Source organism: Sinohyriopsis cumingii, chromosome 5, assembly GCF_028554795.1.
Source record: "Sinohyriopsis cumingii isolate HCF-2022 chromosome 5, ASM2855479v2, whole genome shotgun sequence".
NCBI lineage: Eukaryota > Metazoa > Mollusca > Bivalvia > Unionida > Unionidae > Sinohyriopsis > Sinohyriopsis cumingii.
Window position 1 is genome coordinate 31094044 of NC_142965.1, and position 23622 is coordinate 31117665.

General features: G+C 34.1%; 1 protein-coding gene across 1 annotated transcript; it reads right to left on the bottom strand.

Moving 5' to 3' along the window:
- Positions 1 to 6872: 6872 nt before the first annotated feature.
- LOC149798877 (uncharacterized) lies at positions 6873 to 23468 on the bottom strand. The gene is made up of 7 exons (XM_089956985.1): positions 23331 to 23468; positions 22419 to 22642; positions 21280 to 21316; positions 12821 to 13002; positions 12108 to 12274; positions 8113 to 8245; positions 6873 to 7023 (listed from the first exon to the last, which is right to left on the bottom strand). The coding sequence occupies exons 2-7, from the start codon at positions 22618 to 22620 to the stop codon at positions 6977 to 6979; spliced, it is 768 nt and encodes a 255-aa protein (XP_089813111.1). The 5' UTR covers positions 22621 to 22642; positions 23331 to 23468; the 3' UTR covers positions 6873 to 6976.
- Positions 23469 to 23622: the final 154 nt, after the last annotated feature.

Sequence of the window (23622 nt, forward strand, 5' to 3'; positions counted from 1 at the left end):
AAAAGGCGGGAGGGTGAACAGACCAATTTTGTACCAAGTCTTTTTTGAAAAAGAAGTTTCATACAAAAAGGAAATGAAAATACAAGGTCAATAACGTCAAACCAAAACCTATAACTGACCAAGATTTTCTCTAATTGGGTTAGCTGCGATATCACCACCAATTTGTGTCCTGACTGTGTCAGATAGGTAAATTTGTATTTGCTTATACCACATTTTACACACTTATCTGCAAGTGCACGCCTTTTATTGTGTATTATTATTGTGGTTAATCCATTGTTGGGAGTGGATACTCTGCATCTAACACAATATAAATCCTTTTAATTTATTATATTTCTACAAATGGATATTATTGATTTACCAGCGACACGAAAGCAAGAGCCAGTCAAACATCATCCAGCGCTACCAAATTCTATGAGAGCAATTATCATAGGTCAATCTGCGTCTGGTAAGACGCAATTGTTGCTTAATTTGATAATGAGATGGATCAAGTTGGATAAGTTATATTTTGTGGCACCATCTGTATATGATTGAAGATGTTATGATGTGCTTAAAGATTTTTATGAAAATGCAAAATTGTTGGACGAGGACGGCAATGATTTTATTAATTTTATCACCGATATTGATGAAGCTCCATCTGTGGATGACCTCGATGGATTTATTAATATTTTCGTAGTATATGATGATGTGATGCTGGACAAACAATCAAATCCAGCTCGGATAGTTTCTCGAGGCAGGCATACAAACACAGACGTGATTTATGTTACTCAGCGATATACACAAATACCTAAAGTGATCAAAGATATCTGTAATATTTTAGTTGTGTTTACTAGAGTTGATACACATACTCTGCGAAATATTCATCAGAATTGGTGTTCAGGAGATATGGACATGATTAAGTTCAAAAACTTCTTTTCAAGAGCACAAGCGGCCCCACGCGGATTTATTACTATATATTTGCATGATCCTCGGTAGCGATATCGTGTAGGTTTTGATAAAATTTTGGGTAAAAAAATAAACATCAGTACGGAGGGTGCGACCTAAAATGAGTGTCCCACGGGTAAACGAACACACATACAAATTTGAAAACACAAGCGACAAAGATAAAGTAACAAAACTAGCTAACCCAATTAGAGAAATTCTCGGTTAATTAGAGACATCGGTTTGACGTTATTGACCTTGTATTTTCATTTTTTCGTATGAAGTTTTATTTTCAAAGAAGACTTGCTCCAAAGTTGGTCTGTTCACCCTCCCTTCTGCTTGGTTACTGTCATCAATCTTTAATGATAACAATCTTGTCGAGATATCAAAGTAATGTTTATTGTTTTATGATGATCGATATATTTAGTAAGCTCACATTAGTCCATTAATGTCTTTATTCCTTTCTGAATTATGCTCACACATAATCAAATCATGGCCATAATATTACTTGGTACAAATCATGGTCATATTCTAACTTGGTACAAATCATTGTCATACTCTATCTTGGTACAAATCATGGTCATACTCTATCTTGGTACAAATCGTTGTCATACTCTAACTTGGTTCAACTCATGGTCATACTCTTAACATGGTACAAATTATGGCAATACTCTAACTCGTTACAAATCATGGCCATAATATTACTTTGTACAAATTATGGTCATTCTCTAACTTTGTACAAATCATGGTCATACTCTAACTTGGTAGAAATCATGGTCATACTCTAGCTTTGTACAAATTATTGTCATACTTTAACCTGCTACAAATCATGGTCATACTCTTAACATGGTACAAATTATGGCAATACTCTAACTCGTTACAAATCATGGCCATAATATTACTTTGTACAAATCATGGTCATACTCTAACTTTGTACAAATCATGGTCATACTCTAACTTTGTACAAATCATGGTCATACTCTAACTTTGTACAAATCATGGTCATACTCTAACTTTGTACAAATTATGGTCATACTCTAACTTTGTACATATCATGGTCATACCCTAACATTATGCTTAACAATCCATAACAAACTGCTAGATAGGCTGTGCTCATCATCCAATATACAATTATTGAGAAATCTTTCTATAATAGTACATTTTTAAGAGTTGTTGTCCATTGGATTTACTGCTGGAAGCAGTGTATGGCAGTGTATGGCAGAATATTGTGGCAACAGCAACTCTTATAGTTTTTATTGGATTGCTGTCAAACTTGGTACATGTTATGATCATTACAAGTAGATATGCATATTTATCAAACATATTACTCCCATTATTTTCAGAAGAGTTATGTTTTAATTTTTACTATGGTCCTATGTCAATCATAGGAAAGGGGTTGCAATGAATGATAGGCAAGGATATATTTACATGAGTACATTGCTCACCGTTCTTCTATTTTGTGTTTCTACTGTTACTTTTAGACGCCATTAGAGACTGCCTGTGAGATCACAGTCTGTTTAAAATGGAGATGTGTATTATTGATACTAGTGATTACAGTACTAAAAACCTAGCAAAATATTTACTGCCTAGTCATACTGTAGCTAAAATAGGAATTAATGCTTTTCATTTTTTGGTCCAGAAAGGTATGACGCATAGTCTTTCAAGTACTAATTCAAGCTGGGACTAACATACTAAGTATGTGTATTAGTTCTAGAAGTCATTGCATCATCTGTATGCATTCACTCGTGTCAGAAATCGTCACAAACTTAAGCTCTCATAGGCAAATAACTGAATTTCAAATAAACATAACTCAGGGTTAGTGTGGCTAAATTCCAAATATTATTAAATTATTTCAAGTAACAACGTTCTTAGCTTTAGTCCGATTGCACCGCAGTGAATGGAAATCAATCTTGTACATGTAATGCAGGATATCATTCAGTGATTTTCTGATGCTTACATATTATTTATAGCTTTTACGTGAGCAATATGTTGGCATCAAAAATAAAAGTCAGATTTCAAAATTTCAAGGAGCATCTTTCCATAAGCATTAGATTTTATACGCCACCATGAAGCAGTGCGTATTATATTATTATGTTGCCCATTCATTCGTATGGCTGTTATCAATTTTGCTTCCCAAAAGTAACATGCCCACCATCAACATTTAACAACTTTTATGGATGGCTTACTCTTAGGGGAAGGAAAGGCATTATCGAGTTTGGGGTCAAAGGTCAAAGATCAATTTGACTGAGTGAAAGAACAAGAACGTTTTCTGCACAATAAGTTACGTTTTCATCCATAGTTAGTTTTCCAACTTTATGCATGGCTTGTGCATGGATTAATGAAGAAGCTGGTCGATTAGGGTTCAAAAGGTCAAGGTCACTGACTTAAAGAATAAAATAGTTTTTACACAAAAAATATTGACTACATACCTTCACTTTTGTGGATGACTTCCATTTCGGGTCAGAAAGACGCCTATTTATTTGAGGTCAAGGGTCAATGTCTTATGGCTCAAAGAAAAATATGTTATGCAGAATAACTTTTTTTTCTATAATGTGTTCCGTGACCAAACTTTATGGATGGATTGCACTCAGGGTTTTAAAAAGAAACGATATATTCTGAGGTCATTACTTTTGTTCGAAACTTCATTTACATTCTCCTTATTCATGAGCTTAGTATGTCTCAAATAATAAAGAGTGAACATTTCCATTGACTTAACTTTAAGTCTGCATAAAAAAATTGTTCAGAATATCTATGGAAGTGAAATTTGGTAAGAGAGTAATTCTTCTCCCTAAAGAATTAAACTGTTGTATTAAAATGATACATATGAGAGTGAATCACAGTTTATTATATAATTAACTTGATGATATTATACACTGAAGGTTTTTTATGACTTGAATTCTCGCTACAAATTGATCACTGTCACGCCTAAGGTACAGTTCATTCTTTTCATATCTGTTCTTGCAAATGTGCAGGCCAAAACTTATAGAAGGATTAATTCCCTTATGTTTATTGTTTTTCTCACCTTTACTGGAAACAGTGCTGGTGACTTGGGCATCAATTCGATGTTAAAGTTTTGAAACAAGTCAATAGTAAACTGTTTGGGCAACCTCGAAAGAAATCGAATGTGGAGAAATGGTGTCTAGTAAAACCTTCGTCTCAATAACGTGTACAGGTGTAGTGTCAATAGTGCGTTTGAAGCATTTTCTTTAGTCTCTTTAACCAATAGTAATTGTTTCCAAGATCAATAAAAGGTATTACGAGTGGATTCCACGAACGTTCAGTCTGAACTAACCCTGTTAACAGCACATGTTGATTTCGACTAAGTGTTTAACCTAAAATTTCAAAACTGAACATAATCAAGAAGGTCAATAACATAATCTCCATTTTTGCCCAAATGGCTAAGATTATGACGTCTGTAGGATGATTTGATATTAGAAAACAATAAAACACGATCCATGTTGTCAACATTAGCTCTTTACTTGCATTTACCCTATAAAGAATCCTACTTTTATTTACCACTATAGAGCCGTACTTACATTTAGCATATAGAAAGTCTAACTTATTTTACCCTGTCAAGAGCCGTACTTACATTTACCCCATTGTATCAATTTTCCTACTTACATTTACCTTGCTATGAGTCCAACTTATATTTACTCTGTTAAGAGTCATACTTACATTTACCATGTTAAGAGTCGTGCTAACATTTACTCCATAAAAATAGACCAACTTACATTTACAATTAATAAAGAGCCTTGCTCATATTTACCCTTACGAATTGCCCTACTTACATTTACCCTTATAAATATTCCTACTTACATTTACCCTTATAAATATTCCTACTTACATTTACCCTTATATATAGTAATACTTACATTTACCCATATAAATAGCCATACTTATATTTACCCTTATAAATAGTCATGCTTAGATTTACCCTTATAAATTGTCCTACTTACATTTACCCTTATAAATAGTAATACTTACATTTACGCTTGTAAATAGTAATACTTACATTTACCCTTATAAATAGTCATACTTACATTTACCCTTATAAATAGTCATGCTTAGATTTACCCTTATAAATTGTCCTACTTACATTTACCCTTATAAATAGTCCTACTTACATTTACCCCATACATGGTCCTACTTACATTTACCCTTATAAATAGTCCTACTTACATTTACCCCATACATGGTCCTACTTACATTTACCGTTATAAATAGTCCTACTTACATTTACCCCATACATGGTCCTACTTACATTTACCCTTATTAATAGTCCTACTTACATTTACCCCATACATGGTCCTACTTACATTTACCGTTATAAATAGTCCTACTTACATTTACCCCATACATGGTCCTACTTACATTTACCCTTATAAATAGTCATGCTTAGATTTACCCTTATAAATTGTCCTACTTACATTTACCCTTATAAATAGTCCTATTTACATTTACCCTTATAAATAGTCCTACTTACATCTACCCTATAAATTCGTCCTACTTACATTTACCCCATACATGGTCCTACTTACAGTTACCCTATAAATAGTCCTACTTACATTTACGCGTATAAACAGTTCTACTTACATTTACCCTATAAATTGCCCTGCTTACATTTACCGTATACAGAGTCCAATTTAATTTACCAATAAAGAGTCTTACTTAAATTTACCGTATAATTTGTTATATTTTGATCTACTGAGCAGATATTTAAATAAACACACCTGAGTGCAAAGTAGTATGCTGGTATATTTATTTCACTGGCGTTAACATAGTGAGACAACTTTTCCGGATACGACAGCGTCAGCAACGCCAGCGTTAAAGTTATATATCAGAATAGTTTAAAGTTTTGTATTGAAGTTTTATCTTAATGTTTTATATTAAAATTTGTGCTTAGTTTTTTTTTGTATTAAAGTTTTGTGTCAAAGTTTTTTATTATAGCTTTGTGCTACAGTTTTGTGTTCAAGTTTTGTATTAAGGTTTGGTGTTAAAGTTTTGCATTTATGTTTTGTATTATACTTTTATCTTTAAGTCTTACAAGTCATCTATATATACAAATACAAGCGAGATACCAGATTCCATGGTACAATTTTTATGTTGTGTTGAGTGTTATACTCTACACTTCTAGTGTGCATTTTCTTGTTAATATTTCTGTTCATGTACGTTCCTACACTGATCCAATTGGTCTAACTCAATGAATCTTGCTCAGAGAAGTGCATGTTTTCACAACATTTCATGACTATAATAATAATAATAATAATAATAATAATAATAATAATAATAATAATTAAGGTTGACTTAATTAGCGAACAGTTCGTGTACATTATGGCCCAGCAATTAAATACAATTTATTCAAAAAATAAACATGCAATTAGTAAATAATCTACAGGGTTAATATCTACTGCATAACAAAAAATATATATAAAATAAGTTAATATAAAGTATTTAAGTATAACATCCTGTTATCCTATAGATATATCACAGCTACGACGTACAAACGGTCGAAGCCCGACACGCTATGCTATCTGCAGTACTTGCCGCAAAACTGTAACAGTCAGATGTCAGAAAATTGTCATATTTTATGACTTAACCGATGAGATTTTTTGTTACATTCATAAAAATGATGATAAAAAAGTGCTTTCAAACTGAATACTCCTGGATAAAAAAAAGATATACAGCTTGCCAGCACAACTTGCCTTAAAAAATAAGTCAGTTGCTGATGTCGAAGCCACATCACCAATGAGGCGACTGCCTAAGATTCGTATGCATGTATTCCCGATCATTCCAATAGAGCACATATGGCATAAACAGTTACCTTTTTGTCGGTTCGTCACACTTTGGTTATATCGTTCGTTTCGTTGATTTTAAGACATTGTGGAGGGGCATCCTTATTCCATATGCACATTTCAATTTCGAATAGTAGAGTTAAAAATTGATACTAAAAAAGATAAATTTTGCACTTTATGCAACAAACTCTATATGACAAAAAAATCTGGACCTGCCATTACGCGCTGAAAGCAAGACATTTTCGCCTATATCAGTATTTCCTCTCCTAATTCATGTGAAGAATGTCGTCACCAGCTCTGCTTAGGATCGATTCTGGAAAAGTAAGCAAACAGGAAATTACAGATGATCCGTTATAAGCACAAGAATAAAAACTTCGTGATCGAGACAGGTTTATAGGTCTAGGTAAGTAAAGATTCATTCATTTTTTCTAGAAATCATACTCTTTATGTCATAATCATGGACTTTATCGGAATATGCAGCTTGACTGACGCCAGCAAACAAAGTTGCATAATAATACGAAGTTTAACAGATATAATTCTAAAGTATACTAAGAGAATACGTTAATCGACACATGATACGTTCATCTTAATTTTCCTAATAATGACCTTGACCGTGGAGCTAGTTACTTGATTATTGTATGATAAAGTGTGGACTGTGTAGGGGGTCAAACGTGACAGCCTGGACTAAAACAAAACAGGTCCAACCGACTTACGTTATCTCTTGTTTACCCTTTGTCCTTGAGGGTATGAGGGATACCTCTTAATACTCGAGACACTGTTGAGGCAACATATAAAAGTGTAAAGTTTAATCTTCATTGGTTCCAAAATTACATCCAGATCTTTGTCACAGATTTGTATTTTCCCCTGCCGTGACCTTGATCTCAAGGCGGGGTGGGGTGTGGGGTGGGGGGTGCGTGACTATGGTATGCGACACACTCTATAGTTATGATGAATAACTGTTTCATTAAAATTCATTGAGAGATTTAAAGTTATGCTCCTAAAAATGATAGAAGTGAGAGTGACATAGTTTATCTTGCGTGACCTTCACCTTGAGGCAGTAGGGGTGTGTATTGTTTGCGATACACGATCGCTATCTGATATATAAATCACTAAAGCTTCATTAAAATAGTATCAGTTTTGCACAGGTGCTCTGCACAAGGTGACAAAATGCTGAATTGCAATTTTTCTTGATGTGACCTAGACGCTGAGGCGGTGGCGGGAGGTGCGGCTATGCGACACGCCGTCTAGATTTATCTTCCAAACTGTTACCAAGTTATGAACCGGACGTGTAAAAATGACAGGGAGTCGGACGAAGAAAGATATTACATGATTTCCTTTTTAAGACGGACATACAAAAGTAAAAGCCTGAATATATAATACATTTTGATAACGCACTACATACGGAATGTTTGTGAGAATTTGTTGATGACAGATGAAATAGTGCTAGGATCGGCTGCACCATGGGTAGCTTCGGCAAATGTCTTCTCTATTTCTGGGATGATCGACTTCAGGGTCTCAGCGTGAATTCCAGCAAGCTGCAAGAAAACGTCAGTGTAGTGACATATATAAACTTATTACAAAACGTTCATATCAGATAGTGTCATTAAAATGACATAGCTGTCAAGTTGTTGTTGTTGTCGGGTTTAACGCCATTTTTCAGCACACGATAGGCTATACATGGCGGCCAGTATTAATGGTGGAGGAAGAACCCGGGAAATCCTTGAAAAGAACCACCGACCCTCGAGAAGCTCCTGGCAAGCTTTCTCACATGCCCACATTAGCCGAATCCTAGACTCGAACCCACGCAGACAAAGGTGAGATGGCAGTGATCCGTAACGGACAGCGCTTTAGACCACTCGGCCACTCGGGGCCCCCATAGCTGTCAAGGCGAAAGCACCTAATAATTGGATCAGTCAGTTCCAAATTCTTTTTTGTTGTAATGTGATTGAAACTAAAGTTTAAACTTAAATCCATTGCATATAAATTGTTTGAACCTTTCCTACTGACATTATTTTCTGCATGTATGTTACCGTGTCAAGTGTCATCGATGGCAATTTCTTTTGTTCCTTGTCACTTTATCAGTGTGAACGTCATTAAATAAGAAAGGTGTAATCTCGAACGTAAAATCCAAGTAAGAGAGGGAATCAACTCAAATAATTCTTCTTTTTTTCTGAGAAGCATCACTAATTAGTTTCTACAAATATTGGTTATGACGGTTATTACAAATAGAGCAAGGTTATAATAATAAATTACGGTGAAAATAGGCTTAAATTGCTATATAATAGATCAAAGATTTTACACTAGTACAGGTACTAGAGACTGATATGTGTAAAAACAGCTTCTTTTCTCGATTCAGATATCATACACACATATTTTTTCTTCTCTTTCTTTCTGTTGTTTTAGATTTAGAATTTTCACGCAATTCAACGTATATAGGTTTCCACAAATATATTGTTCAATAACAGATTTTAGCAAGCGTGAAGTTCTGGATCCTCTATACAGTTTGTGGAATTCTGACAACCCCTAAATCACAATAGTCTGTCTAATATATTATCATGTTGGCCCACATTAGTGCAATATTGGTAAACTCATTGCACATTTATACAATTCTCGGTTATATCAGGTAGAGATCCAAACTATATTGTAATAAGTCAAGCGGTCCTCTTTACCAAGCGATTTCAACCCTGGGATGAATCCTATTAGGAGTAACTTGTTTTCTTCTTACTTCCAAGGACTTCGCGACAACAATCGTTGTCTACTGAAAATTACAATGCGTCAAGACTATATATAATTATCCTCTAATAAAGACATGACCACAGATATAAAACATACACATTTACATCCCAACTTAATAATTGCATGCCAACCTCACAACTGCATGGTTTCTCCGTTTTTCATTTCCGTAACGTAGTGATGTATTTCACGCTGTGAAATTATACAACTCAGACACCAAATACAGGGAACTGTCTTTCCTACTCTACGCTACGTCAGTCAAATCATGATTTTAAGCCTCATTTCGCCTGTAACCCTGCACCATATTTACCATCATTGCAACAATAAGAAAGACGTCTCCAGATAACGGAACAGTCCCTTCTCATTTATTCCACTGTACAATGTATCAGTCCCTGTCATAAACACTTAACATTGAGATACAGAATCAATCCACACAATTAGATTTTAATAGGGACTACTCGGCTAAAAGGCCAACTTATGCGGCTCTGACCTGAACTCACTATGAAACTAAACCAAGATGTCATGAAATCTCACCAACACTGCATTCTGCTACTTTTGTCCATATCAATCGGCTAATTATTCGGACTGAGGACTATTTCCCCAACACAGACTTCCCATAATCAAACAAGTAATCAAGAAAATCTAACAAATTCTTAAAATTGAGAGTTCTATACTAAATGGCGCATAATCCAAATTTATTACAATATGATAACTTCTTGGACATATCAACAACACGCAAAATAAATTGAGAAATGCTTGAAAATCATAAAAGAAGAATTAATTTGAAAAGGGCTTTTAATTAGAAGAAACAACTAAGCACAAAAGCCAAGAGACATTATTGACCCATACATGTTTGCATGACGGGAAGAAATCTTTAAGCAAAGGATTCAAAACAGAAGAAAGAAGGAAGAGAAAATTGAAAACCATTCTAAGAAATCTATAAGCAAAGGATTCAAAACAGAAGAAAGAAGGAAGAGAAAATTGAAAACCATTCTGAGAAGGAGGAAGTTTTTGTGATGCCGTTTGCCCAACAAAGTTGTACAGCAAAAATCTAAGAAGGAATATGTGTGTCTGTCGCATATAGAACACTGTTATGTATATTTGATTTTGACCTTGTTGTGCACAAAGGGAGTTAATTTTAGTTTCAAAGTTTGATTCAGGCCCTTTTCAACAGTTTAACATTTTTTTTGTACTTTACTTTACAAAATATAATTTTATATATTTTATAATTTTATCGATTTTATTAAATTATATATGGCAATTTCATGTCGTGATAAAATTATAAAGAAATCTCTAACGTTGCAAGGTAGCAAGTGAGTTATTGAGGGTTATTGGTGAAATAGATTTCACCATACTTGGAGTTTTGCTACAATTTCTGGCCTTGTGCCGTTTGCAATATTTGCATAACGTAAAGTTAGGTAGAGAAGATCTGTACATGTTTGAAAGGTGTAACGAGCTAATGAGCAGCATTTCTTCCAGTCGTCACAAGAATTACACATGAGAGCATTTTCCTCACACAGCCATCTACTGTTAGTTCCTATCCATGTATCAGTTACAAGGGTCAGTGGCAACGCATCCAAGTTCGATTATTTCCTCCATTTTATTGTGTCCGCATTTTCTTCCTCTCCCATCCCTCTCTCCCCCTCCTCCCCTGTATGTTCCATCTAAGGTTATAGCTATTAGTACAGCAAGTTAATTAAAACAAAGTTGACTTTCTTAACTGTTGGAAATACAGTTTAGACATGTTTTATTTGCTAAAGTAAGCTAAAGGAGTCGGGTTACAATTTCTCACAACATTAGATAAGTCTTTTCCCATAAAAATATAACAATACAAATTAAGCAAGCATTTCAAGCGGCTAAAAAGAAAAGAACAGAAACAAAAATACAAATAGAAAAAACGAGGAAGAAAAATAAATCAAACAAGATATGCTGAGAAAATAGATTTAAAAGGAGTAGAAAATCATCCAAGGCAGGTAATCAGTGGGGGTTACTGAACTTCGCAAGGAAAGAAACAAAAATCCCTCCCAGGATTAAATATATAAGGCGACCACAGAAAATATGAACTAGTCATTGTATTGTCTGAAGAAAAAAAGTATGGCAGGCTTTCTCCCGTACCCACGTTGGCCGAGCCCAAGACTCAATCTGATTAAAAACAGATCTCCACTGTCCTACGTAAAGATCTGACAGCGAACAAGGGGAAGTGTGTCATCATTTCTTACTGAGAAAACTGAATTTGGACTGTTTTTATATCTGGTAAATCGGAGTGGGACGTACCGGCTAAAGTAATCCATAAACTGATGTAAGATAAGAGGATATAGCATATATCTTTAAAATTAATTGAAAATATGATTATTTGCCAGAGGACGCCTGACCTAAATATGAAAATGCCAAGTGAAAGAGTGGCTAGGAATTCGTAGAACAAATTTCGCAAGAATGATATGGATACCTTTAACCCCTGGAAGTATGACATGGTTTGTAAATATAAAATCGTGATGTAAATTTAACGGTTGGAATTATGACTTAAATTGTAAGTATAACATTGTAATGTAATAACATGATGTGCACAAACAATAAAAAACTTATATGCAATTATCCAATAACAAGTAATAACCTTATATGCAAATATACAATAACTAGTAATAACCTGTAATAACCAGTAATAACCTGTTTCAGTTTCTGTACAATTGTGTGGATATGGTTTTTAGTATAATTCCTAAGAGAACTAGCTCCTAAATGGGACAGCCCCGTTTGTTCCCTCTCGGGTAGCAACAAATCTAACAGCTCCGTTGACAGCTTTCTTCCAATAGCATCCTGCAGCATGGCGTGACCATCTGTTTTGTAAAATAATAATAATAATAATAATAATAATAATAATAACATTATAGGGATCAATCTAGGATTGTTGTTTGTTAACTTTTGACGAGCACGAATGAGGAGTTAAAGTCAATGGGTTGAAAATCATTCCCAAAGGCTTTCTTAAAGTTTGTCACACAATGTGTGATAAATTTTCTCACACGATCAATTACTAAATACATGCATTATTTAGAAAACGCCATCAGAAAAGTTGATTTTAAACGCAGAATAAAATGTACTTGGGTAGCAAGTGCAATTAATATGACTAAAGTTACAAATCAATCCAGCATGAATTGTCCTGATACTGGAGATAATACTACTACTACTACTAAAAGAATACATCGTGATGTTGTAGGTGATAGTAACAACACATGGCAATGTTGAGCCTAATCACATGACATAATTTATTAAGGATAGTTGCAACACAATTAAATGCAATTATAGCCTGACAAGAGAGAGAGAGAGAGAGAGAGAGAGAGAGAGAGAGAGAGAGAGAGAATTAACGTGACATTCCCAAAACTTACTTATGGTGTTTTCTATTCTTTGATGTAGCTCTTCTTTGGTCTTTGACCCAGATACTACACTACTGGAGTCCTTGGCGATGTTTTGTAGGTTTTTGTATGCCTCTTCCTGAACCGCTGCTATTAAATCTTTATTTATAGCCAAAATCTCGTTCATTCTCGCCTTGATCTGGTCCAGTGTCCCCCTAGATATATTAGGTTTAGAAAAAGAAGACTGCACCTTCGGATGACAATTTTACAAACTTTTGTATTTAAAAAACATTTTCAATATTAAATCGCTCCATTTGAGGACTTTCTTGAACTGCCGATTAATTGAAATATCTGTATCCAAACAAAATGGAAATTTTTGCAGTTTATTACAAATATTTTATAGATAAATAACGTTCTATTTAATCTTTTTAATCACTTTTGGCAGATAGCAAAACGATATAATATTTGAACAGCAACCCACTCGCAGTATAGGAATACAATAAAGCTGTGACAAAAGCTCCCAAATCTGTAATAAATCAGCACACTCACGTAAGGACCGCACTAATGGTAAAGAAAATGTTTTTTACTGGCACAGTCCTACTATCGAGCTATTTAATTCTTACTATACTAAATGGAGGTGATAAATCATAAAACCTTTTAAAGCGAACAATGACTATTATGTAATTTGTTTAAAGGTAATCAAAAGTCATTTCTTAGTATACAAGTAAAACTTCATAATTTTTTTTTCAAGTGTTAATAACTGAGACCAATTGCCCTAAATGTAACATATAGGATTACAGATCGACATATTCGATGTCCATACAACTCAGACTCACCAGCTGTCTATAGAGCTCACTACAGACTACAAGCAGATCAGTGTTAAAATACGCCCTGTAGTCAGAATAAATTAAAGCTTTGCGAGTTACTTTAAGATGGGTTTAAACTTTATGCAACAATATCAAGCATACCAAGAAAACACAAAAGCTAATACATAAGGACATGTAACACGATTGCTACGTTAACGCATGAAACAGCTCTGTAGCAAATCAGCAAGATTGCAGGAGGAGATGGTTTTATTTTTATTTCATGCACAAGAATCACGTGACACAATGACAACAATGAAAACGATAGGCTGATACACGTCAGCCAAAGTTATCAACAAAGTACCTTAGGAAGCTAGAAGCACTCCAGGGTTACCCTAGTCTTATGTGGGACGTATGCACAAGAAGCCGCACCACATTGTAGCAACAAGAATGGAAACGTCACACATAAATAGAGTACGGTTGCTCGTCACTAAGGGAACCCAAGTCTGATCACAAAGTGCAGTAAAGATCTGTTGCAAACACGCGGCATCCACCCGAGGGTGGTTAGTCGTGCTATTCAGATATGTCAACACCTAGGTAGGGAATATTTAGAAAGCTAGTTTAGCATTTTGCTGCGTTATTGAACGAAGATCAAAAGCATCCTCTAGATGGTTTAAGTACCGAGTAACCAAGCCATGTGTCAGAAGATTTTCTCTATAATTTCTTTCCTTCCTGCGAAAGGATTGCGATCATTGCTCTTTGTCATTGATCCAAGCATTTCCTTTCTGATTGCATTTTTAAAATCTATGTGTACCTGTTGTACTCGTTCAACCAAACGAACCCAATGTGACTGATTTCATTGTCTCTTTTTGCATTGCTTATCGACCGCTCCGGTGGCCTAAGTAGTTAGAGTGTCAACCTCGGTTGTCATAACAAAGACTTATAAAAATGAAACTAACAGCTGCCTCGCCAGGCGCTCAACATTAAGAGGTTAGTGTTAGGACTGGTCAGCCTGGTGTCACGATAATGTGACTAAGTGGGACATGATGCTTCGTGTCTGCGGTATGGTACCCCAGTGCAAGACATCACTATAGACTGCCACATTTGTGACATCGCAGGGATATTACAAAGATTGTTAAAGCTACGTCAAAATCCTAATATCACACACACACACACACACACACACACACACACACACACACTGCTTATCATGTCGTCGATGTTGTTCAGTGTTCTAATTGCAAATATAAATATAGTTCGTGTTTTAATACTTTAGTGAATATCAACTTTTCTCTGAAAACGTTTGCAACAAATCTAAATGATATGTACCAAATCCAATGAAAGCCAATTGATCAAATACGCCAGTAGATCTTTCTGCAACACCCAGTTCAGCTGCCGCTACGCCCATAATACCTGAAACTGTTGCCATAATAAACTATTCGTAACTTAAAAACTCTGTCGATGAATTGCAATCAGCTAAACATCTTGCACAGACGGATTTAAATGATAAAGAAATCAATTCAAAGTTCAAAGTCAAATTATGATTGCTGAAAAAGCTGTTGAAATAAAAGGGTATGTTATAAATATCTTTATCGCGTCTTTAACATTTCGTACATGACTGTAGATTGCAATAATCTATAGCTTTTTTATTTTAATTTGTGTAATATATAATGAATCTCTCTGAGGTAATTTCCCATGGGATAAATAAGTCAGGTTTTATGTGTTGCAACAGAAGTCATATACTGTTGAATTGTGACTTTGATTCGTGGAGATGTATATAAGGACGAAGTTGAACAGTTGTTCGATTCCTAGTTCCTATCTCCTAATAGTGTTCTTGTTTTCTTTTCTTTAGATCACATATGAGAGGAATCGATTGTTCTGAGTATTCATTAGAATTACAAAGTGCTCATTCGCTTTGGACTATAATATTATTATGGGATTATTGTAAATTGATTCAAAGGAGTTTTGAACAATGGCATTGTGATACATCATGACTACTGGTACTTCAACATATTCAAGGATATTGATCGATGAGCACATTCGAGACCTGGAATTCATTCAGAACACTCTTTTTGGGACTTGTGATATAACGCTTTAGGATTATCTCGGATTTAATTCACGATGATGTAAGTTCCTATTACATTTTCATTATATGACTTAAAAAATTAAACTATTTCTTACGTTTTACAAAACTAGTTGATTTTGCGTCTCTCTGATACTTAGTTTAAGATCATAGATTCGTAACAGGTGTTACAATAGCTATTATATCGACTGCAATTGGTTATTGCAATATGAACAATTGCAATGTTTACTGCTAGTACTATTAGAGGTATTATAACTGGTGGTGCAAGACTTAACGTTTCATCATGAACAAAGATGATTCGTTCCTTGACAAAGTTAAAAAGGAGCAATAATATTAGTATGATATTTGCTTGAATTATTCGAATAAAGAGTAGCAACATTATCTGGAAGGTAATATGATAAGCTGAACCTTTTCAACGGTATAACAGGGTCCTTTTTTCCTTGCTGAACATGTTAGTTTTATTTGTGTTGGCATCCTATTGGTTTCCTATTTGTATTTTTTGTTATCGAAGATGTGAACTCATTATGAATGAAGATTAAAAATTCATCAATTATTGGAAAACGAAAGCTACAACAGATCCTGCATACTACTAGTACCAACATAAGTGAATAGTTGTTTATTTTACAATATATCTTTGTTGTTTATAATTATAAATTGACATATTCCCTCGTATCAACAAATTTGACGAATGGACCATTATCTCCGGAATCTTGAAGCCCTTAATGTATACATATCTTTTGCTCAATTGTTTTTTTTGTTTTTTTTGTTTGTTTTTTTTTGGTTTTTTTGTCCTCTACAATTTTGTGTCTTACTGCCCATGATTATCTATAAAGGTTTGGAATGGTCTTAATACATCAGTATGATGATGGAGTTTGATCCAAGTTTAAACATACCAGTGGGATTTTGAGTTAGTGTTGTATCCACAAAATACTACCCATGTTCGCAAGTATATCACTAAATTAAAACGATACATCACTACAGACAGTATAGTCAAATGGTCTCTTGAATCTGATATGTCTTGTTGAAAATTAACTTTAATGTATTCGCTTGACTGGTAACCTTGTTCAACAAGTCTTATATTCCCCCACGCCACACCCAACAAAATTAAGTTGCATCGGAACCAAGTACTGTCAAGGTAAAATACTAACCCTTTCGTGCCCATGATGCATCACCAGTCATTTAGAGGATAAACTAAGGCATTTTGCAAATCAAATTAAATTGTTTACGTCAATGTCAAGGTTACATTTAAAAGCTTGTTCCTGCAGATAAAGGTATTTCACATTTAGACAGCAGTTTGCGCAGCTGGAAATAAACGTCAAAAGTATACTCAGACATCAAAATCTGTAAGACTGAAATCTCAAATCAAAAAGCTAAATTTTGCAAACAACGGTCACTATCCACACTGTCAAGCTGAGTTGATTTTACCAAAATACTGTGTGGTATTTGTCTGTACAATGAGACATCACTGTCAAATTTTAAAGTGTAATTATCAAATATATAGAATAATTTGTGTATGTTAAATGCAGATTTAGTAGCAATTCTTCATCTCCTTAAACATTTATGCAATGTTTGGATTAGCCAGACAATTAAACTGAAATCAGGGCAAGGATAATTTATTATTTACTTTAAATCAGAAAGTCTATTATCAGAGTTACAAAATTAATGTGCACTGAATGTGTTTATCTAAACACATATTTTCTATATCGTGCTCTTCCCACATTTGCATGCAGTTCTTTAGACTCCCTCTCTCCCCATCTCTCTCACATCGTTTCATTTCTTCATCCTTAACATAATTTTTATTTCTTTTATTTGACACACTTGTAATATATGGTATTTTATATTTGTTTTTTTTCAAAATATTTTTATATAATATTTTCTCTGTTGTATCTGTAACATTTGTATCATGCATTCTGCGTGATCGCATACTGGTTACAAGTCATCTCCAACATGATTTTATCTCCGATATCGACTGTGCTATTTATTTGTGCAGTTTGATTTATGCATCGCACACGTGCATTCTGCATGATTGCATACTCTTTACTAGTTGTCTCCAACATGACTTATTCTCGAATATCGACTGTACCATTATTTGTGTAGTTTTATTAAAATCACACGCAGATGACAAATGAAAGTTCTGCAAACATCATATCTTCAAAATATACACTATAAAAGGAGTAGTGTAATGGATTTGACTTCCTCACTCAGGTTTCAACTTTGTTCCCATTTTAAGCGATTTTTTGTAATATTTCTTTCCGAATGAATGTTGTATATACGCATTGACTTTCTATATAGTGTAGGTTTATCCAGGAAAATTGTAAACATTGTGATGAACTTGCTATATTAATTTTAATTAAAATCAGAAAGAACTTTAAATGTCTCCTTGATTCTAATGGCATGAATGCATTGTTTTTTGTTTATTTTTTCTGCTTTGTTGTTGTTGCTGAAAGTTTCACAGAGTACCTTGTAATCTTTGAAATTGATATATCAACCAATATGTACATGAATTTGGAAGCAACTTCATATGTTTCGATGATTTCCCTTTTTTAATTTTTCTATAACTTCATTTATTACTTTGATAGGACACAGTGCTGATTTCAGTCCCATTGTTACATTTTTCTCTGATGACCTTTTCAATACTTACTGATACTTACCGCTTCCAGACTTGCCACTTATTTCAATGGCAATATTCATCAAAGCGTATCTAATTTACTAGTCTATACTTTCGAGTTTGTATTATTTTGGTCAAAACTTTGTATATGCCATTTTGTGCGTTGTATAGAGATAACTCTTGTAAGTAATATATGTCCTCTTCATCCTCCCCATTCAAGTCTCTCAGTTTGTAAAGGATCACCTAAAATTGTGTTTAATATTTCCTCGGTAATGTTAACACTTTCCGAAAGTGTTTTCTATGTCGAAGTGTTTTGAATATCGAAGTTCGGTTTCATCTATCTTTTTTAAATGAATCAGTTGTCAAGTAAGCAAACTCTGATCTATTTGTCCTTTGCTTGTTTCAACTGGCGACATGCCTATTAATATAGTATTACTTTTGTTCTTGTAGCTATCTATTAGCTTTAGAAGAACTTCAACATATTTTTCTGTTTTTATTTGGAGTTAACGTCTTTCATGATCAGAGTTCTGTATATAAAAAATATGTTCACAACAGATTTCATTTCGTTTGATGAAGCTGAGAAATGTGTTTTCATTTTCCAGACATTTCTTAAGTTTTTTTGTGTAGAATTCTGTTTCTTCTTCGACTGTATTTTTACGACTTTTGCTCTTTAAAAATTGAGATCTAATTTTAAATGTCTCATCTCAAGCGTATTTTAAGAAATTGTAAAGCAGCACTATCAAGACTTATTTATATCTATTATTTAATCTTTCATACGCTTGCGTGTCAGACATTTCTGCCTTCCACTGGTCATCTACTTCACTATAAAATATACTCTTGTATGGCATTTTTCTCTCTTGCTTCATCATGCAACGCGAAAGATGATTGTTCGGTTAAGATTTCTTTCAATTTTCAAGTCTATGTTCTTTTTGTCTTACGTTTAATTTTATCTGTTACTTCGATTGATTGATCTTTGTCTTGGGAATTTGATTGTCAGAATCCTGGTAAAGATGACTTAATCACATTTAGTTGATTTAGGTTTTATCAACAAACCTAGAGGACGACCGTCTAAACAGGTACATGTCTTTCAACAATTTCCATTTTTTCAATCTTTTAAAGTTGTATTAATGATTTGAAATTTATATAACATTTAGCCACTCCTATGGTTGATTCTGTTGCTTCAATGACTGGATCAATTTGTGATATTTTAAGTCTGTGTTGCCCATAAATACTATCTCTGCTTATGTTGGATCACTGTAAATTGACCAAATAACATTTATTAGTGTTGCACAGGTTGTAGTGTAAATTTAGTCGATACAAATCTGTATATTTACGTATACCAAAATTTAACTTATACCAATCTTTTGCTTCCTTGTTTTAACCATCCTGCGTTCAAACGTATTGCTTCTTTATCAATATTACATGTGATCCGTCAATCTGCATCCTGTCTTAATATTGCATTAAATCATTATTAATGTTAGAATCTAACAAATTTGCACTTTCATCTTCTCGTTTGCTACTTTTTAACAGAACAATATGTGCGCAAACTTGTATCCTATTCAAACATGTAAACAAATTTGGCTTATCTCTAGATAATGACAGTGTATATTTTATGTTAAACTCCTGAAATATTTAAACTCTCGGAAAACTCTTGAAGTTATGAAAAGGTAGATTTTGTCATTATTTACGATGTACACAAATGTAATGTTGTTATTATTTTGTTTTCTCACCACCGCTTTCACATTTTTGCTGCGGTTGCGCTCAGAAGATGCGCTTGTAAATGCTGATGTCTTATTTTAGTGTTGTCATTATTTGTAGGGATTAGTAGGCCACATTATCGTGTTTGAAAGTTTTCATTTTTTATTTTAGCATTGCCTATACAATTGTGTTGATGTAAAATCATTATAATGGTAAGCGATAATGTGTCACGACTTCTGAGATAAAAAAAAAAAAAAAAACCACAGATAAACGCAAACCGGTTGATTTGAAGTGTATTCGACGTGGAAACCTAGTTTATTCAACGTATAAACCAAATAAATTTACATACATGTCATCTGCATGTATGTTTGTTTGGTTCGTTTTTTACAACCAAAAATTATAATTCCGATATGGGCAAAAGTGCACAGTTACAATTTGATATTAAATTTCTTGATTTATCATTAGTTTGATAAAACAATAGCGTAATCTTCAAAACAGCGACCTACAGTGGGTGGGGACATGCAATGGTAAGCTATTAAGTTTTAAGAATGTAGACAAAGACATATTTAGCTGGGAAATCCGTTGGTGGGAAAGGGCCTCCCTTAATCCCTATGTGCGGGCCCCCATGTCGACCTTCATTTTGAAACACGCACAAACACGCACCTATATTTAAACAAATAATGTATTTATTTAATACATTACGGTTCCATTCATGAGATAGGTTACTTTGTTGTCTTGTCTATTTTCTCTTTTTACTGCTGTAGAAGGGGGCGTGCATCTAGAGCAATTATTATATTATTATACTACTTTACACTTGGGGAGTGAGCCCTAAGAAATTATTACGCTACTTCATTGGGGGGGGGGGGCGTGTATCTAAAGTAAGCACTTTAGTACTTCACAATGACGGCGTGAATAGAATATAATTTTTTTCTACTTCACAATGGGGGCGTGTATCTAAAGTAAGCACTATAGTACTTCACAAAGAGGGCGTGAATCGAATAAAATTATTTTACTACTTCACAATGGGGGCGTGTATCTAAAGTAAGCACTATAGTACTTCACAATGAGGCGTGAATCGAGAACACTTAGTATACTACTTCACAAAAAAGGTATGCATCTAGAGCAATTAGGATAATACTAGTTAAGATTTTCATTATGCTACTTTAAAGTGTAAAACGGCATGGGTGTGTGGGGCTATCTACATTAATTATTATTATACTACATTATAACTAGAACGCTTAAACAATTATCATCTTTGGAGCTTCATATTACAGAAAAAGATATGATATGACAGTTTTACCTGGTACTTTTGCGGCTTGGGCCATTCTGGAGGAAAACTGTAATAAATAAAATACAATTCGAGATCAAACTGGTTCTTTGTCCTCCAAATTTTCATATTCGGATCTGGAAACCAATGGTCAAATTGAAAAGTACATTATATTTTTTTAACTTCCTTTCCCTTCTCTTCCTTTCCTTTCCCTTCCCCTTCCTCTACCTCCCCGACCCCCGGCATAGGTGCCCTCATTATGATACCCACTCAAAACTCATGTCTGATTAACAGCAACAGTTTAATCTTATATCGTGAGGGATAAAGCTATTAATCCATTCCCATAGACCTTAATGTCATGATGGATCAGGCCATTAATCCATTCCCATAGACCTTAATATCATGATGGATCAGGCCATTTATTCATTCCCATAGACCTTAATGTCATGATGGATCAGGCCATTAATCCATTCCCATAGACCTTAATGTCATGATGGATAAGCCATTTATTCATTTCAATAGACCATAATGTCATGATGGACGTGGCGATTAACTCATTCCACTATACCTTAATGTCAAGAGGTGTCAGGCCATTTATTCATTTCCATCGACCTTAATATCATGATGGATTAGTCCATCAATTCATTCCCATCGTGGACCTTTATTCCTATAGACACTAATAATATGAGTGATCAGGAATACAATTCACTGACATAGACCTTTATGTCATGATGGATCAGTCCATTAATTCATTGACATATACCTTTATGTCATGATGGATCAGTCCATTAATTCATTGACATAGACCTTGACGTCGTTAGGGATCAAGTTCTTAATTCGTTCCCATTTGCTTTAGTGTTAGCAAAAATAATTCGTACGTTAGATTGGCATATAAACCATGCATACTAGTAGAGCTCTAGATATTTTTTCATCATGTAACAAAAAGCGTTGGAATTTGGAAAATTTGTTTATTATTATTATTATTATTATTATTATTGATGTTGTTGTTGTTGTTGTTGTTGTTGTTGATGATGATGATGATGATGATGATGATGATAGTGCTACTATCACAGTGCTACTTCATTGTTTCTTTCAATATTGCAGGATAACACATGTGGAAGGTACTAATGTATGACTCACATTTACAAAATATTGTAGAAAGTTTTACATACATTTCTCCACATTCAGTGCTGTTCCCAAGCCGAATCGGTGTAGTATCTGTGACCCTTGTTTCACCCCCTGATTTAGATGGTCCTTTAGGATCTGCACATAATGCAGTAAAAGGGTCTCCACCGACTTTCTTGTGTCATCAAAGACATCAGCATAACACTTTGTTAACAGAAATAAACATAGAACGGGTAAAAGAAGTCTCATGTTGCAGTGGAAAGATCTGGAACTGTGAAAAGAAGAAAGAAAAACCAATTTTGTAATTTCCAGTTGATTAAATTGCACTCATAAAGAGTAATCCATCTGTCGTATTTTCATCTTTCCATCTATGCAAATTGATGCATCAGAGGCTATTTCAAATTGAAAAATTAAAACATAACCTACATAGGCTGAAACATATAAGCACGATAATTGAAATGGATGTGCGTTTTATAAATTAAACTTGTATCTATATTTCCATGATAGAATGGTATAATTAGATATATTGGACACGTGCTTATTAGTCATTCTAGTAAAAGTAGTCCTTTGGCAATTTTTCAAAAAACAAAAAACAAATACATGTATCATTTAGAGCAATTGTCACAAGGAAAAATGCAGGGAAAATTGGAAACAGAAATTTTTTATGACAATTTATGTATCCATGCGCGTTTTTCATAGCACTTTTTGTTATTATTCAATACAATCCTATCAGTTTTTTAATATATTAGATCATTCGTCGCATACATATATCTTTCAGCTTTTCAATTCATTCAATTTCGTTAGCTACATTTATGTTGTGACTGACTTTCTCATAAAATGGCATATTTTCAATATATCTTTGATTCGAACCATGTACATGTGCATGCATTTCCATAAAGGGGAATGAGTATATCATAGACAGATTACAATATAAATAAATAAATAAATAAAATTTATACCTTGTCCTAGATTCCGGAAGACCAGGGGATTGTATGAGTTTGTCAATTTCAGACAGCTTCGGTCTTGTAGACTCCAGATAGTGCCCTTATCTCCCGTTACGTGTATTTAGTCTGGCAAGGATCACGTTTCCAGATTTCTCTATCACATAATGCTTTTGTTAAATGTACATATTACACTGTATGACATTAAGAGAACCGGGCCATACCAATCTTTGGAATAGTGCGGTGTTAGCAGTGAGAAATTTCAATTACTTCGAATTCCAGTTTTCTCAATCTTTCAATTACTGTAACA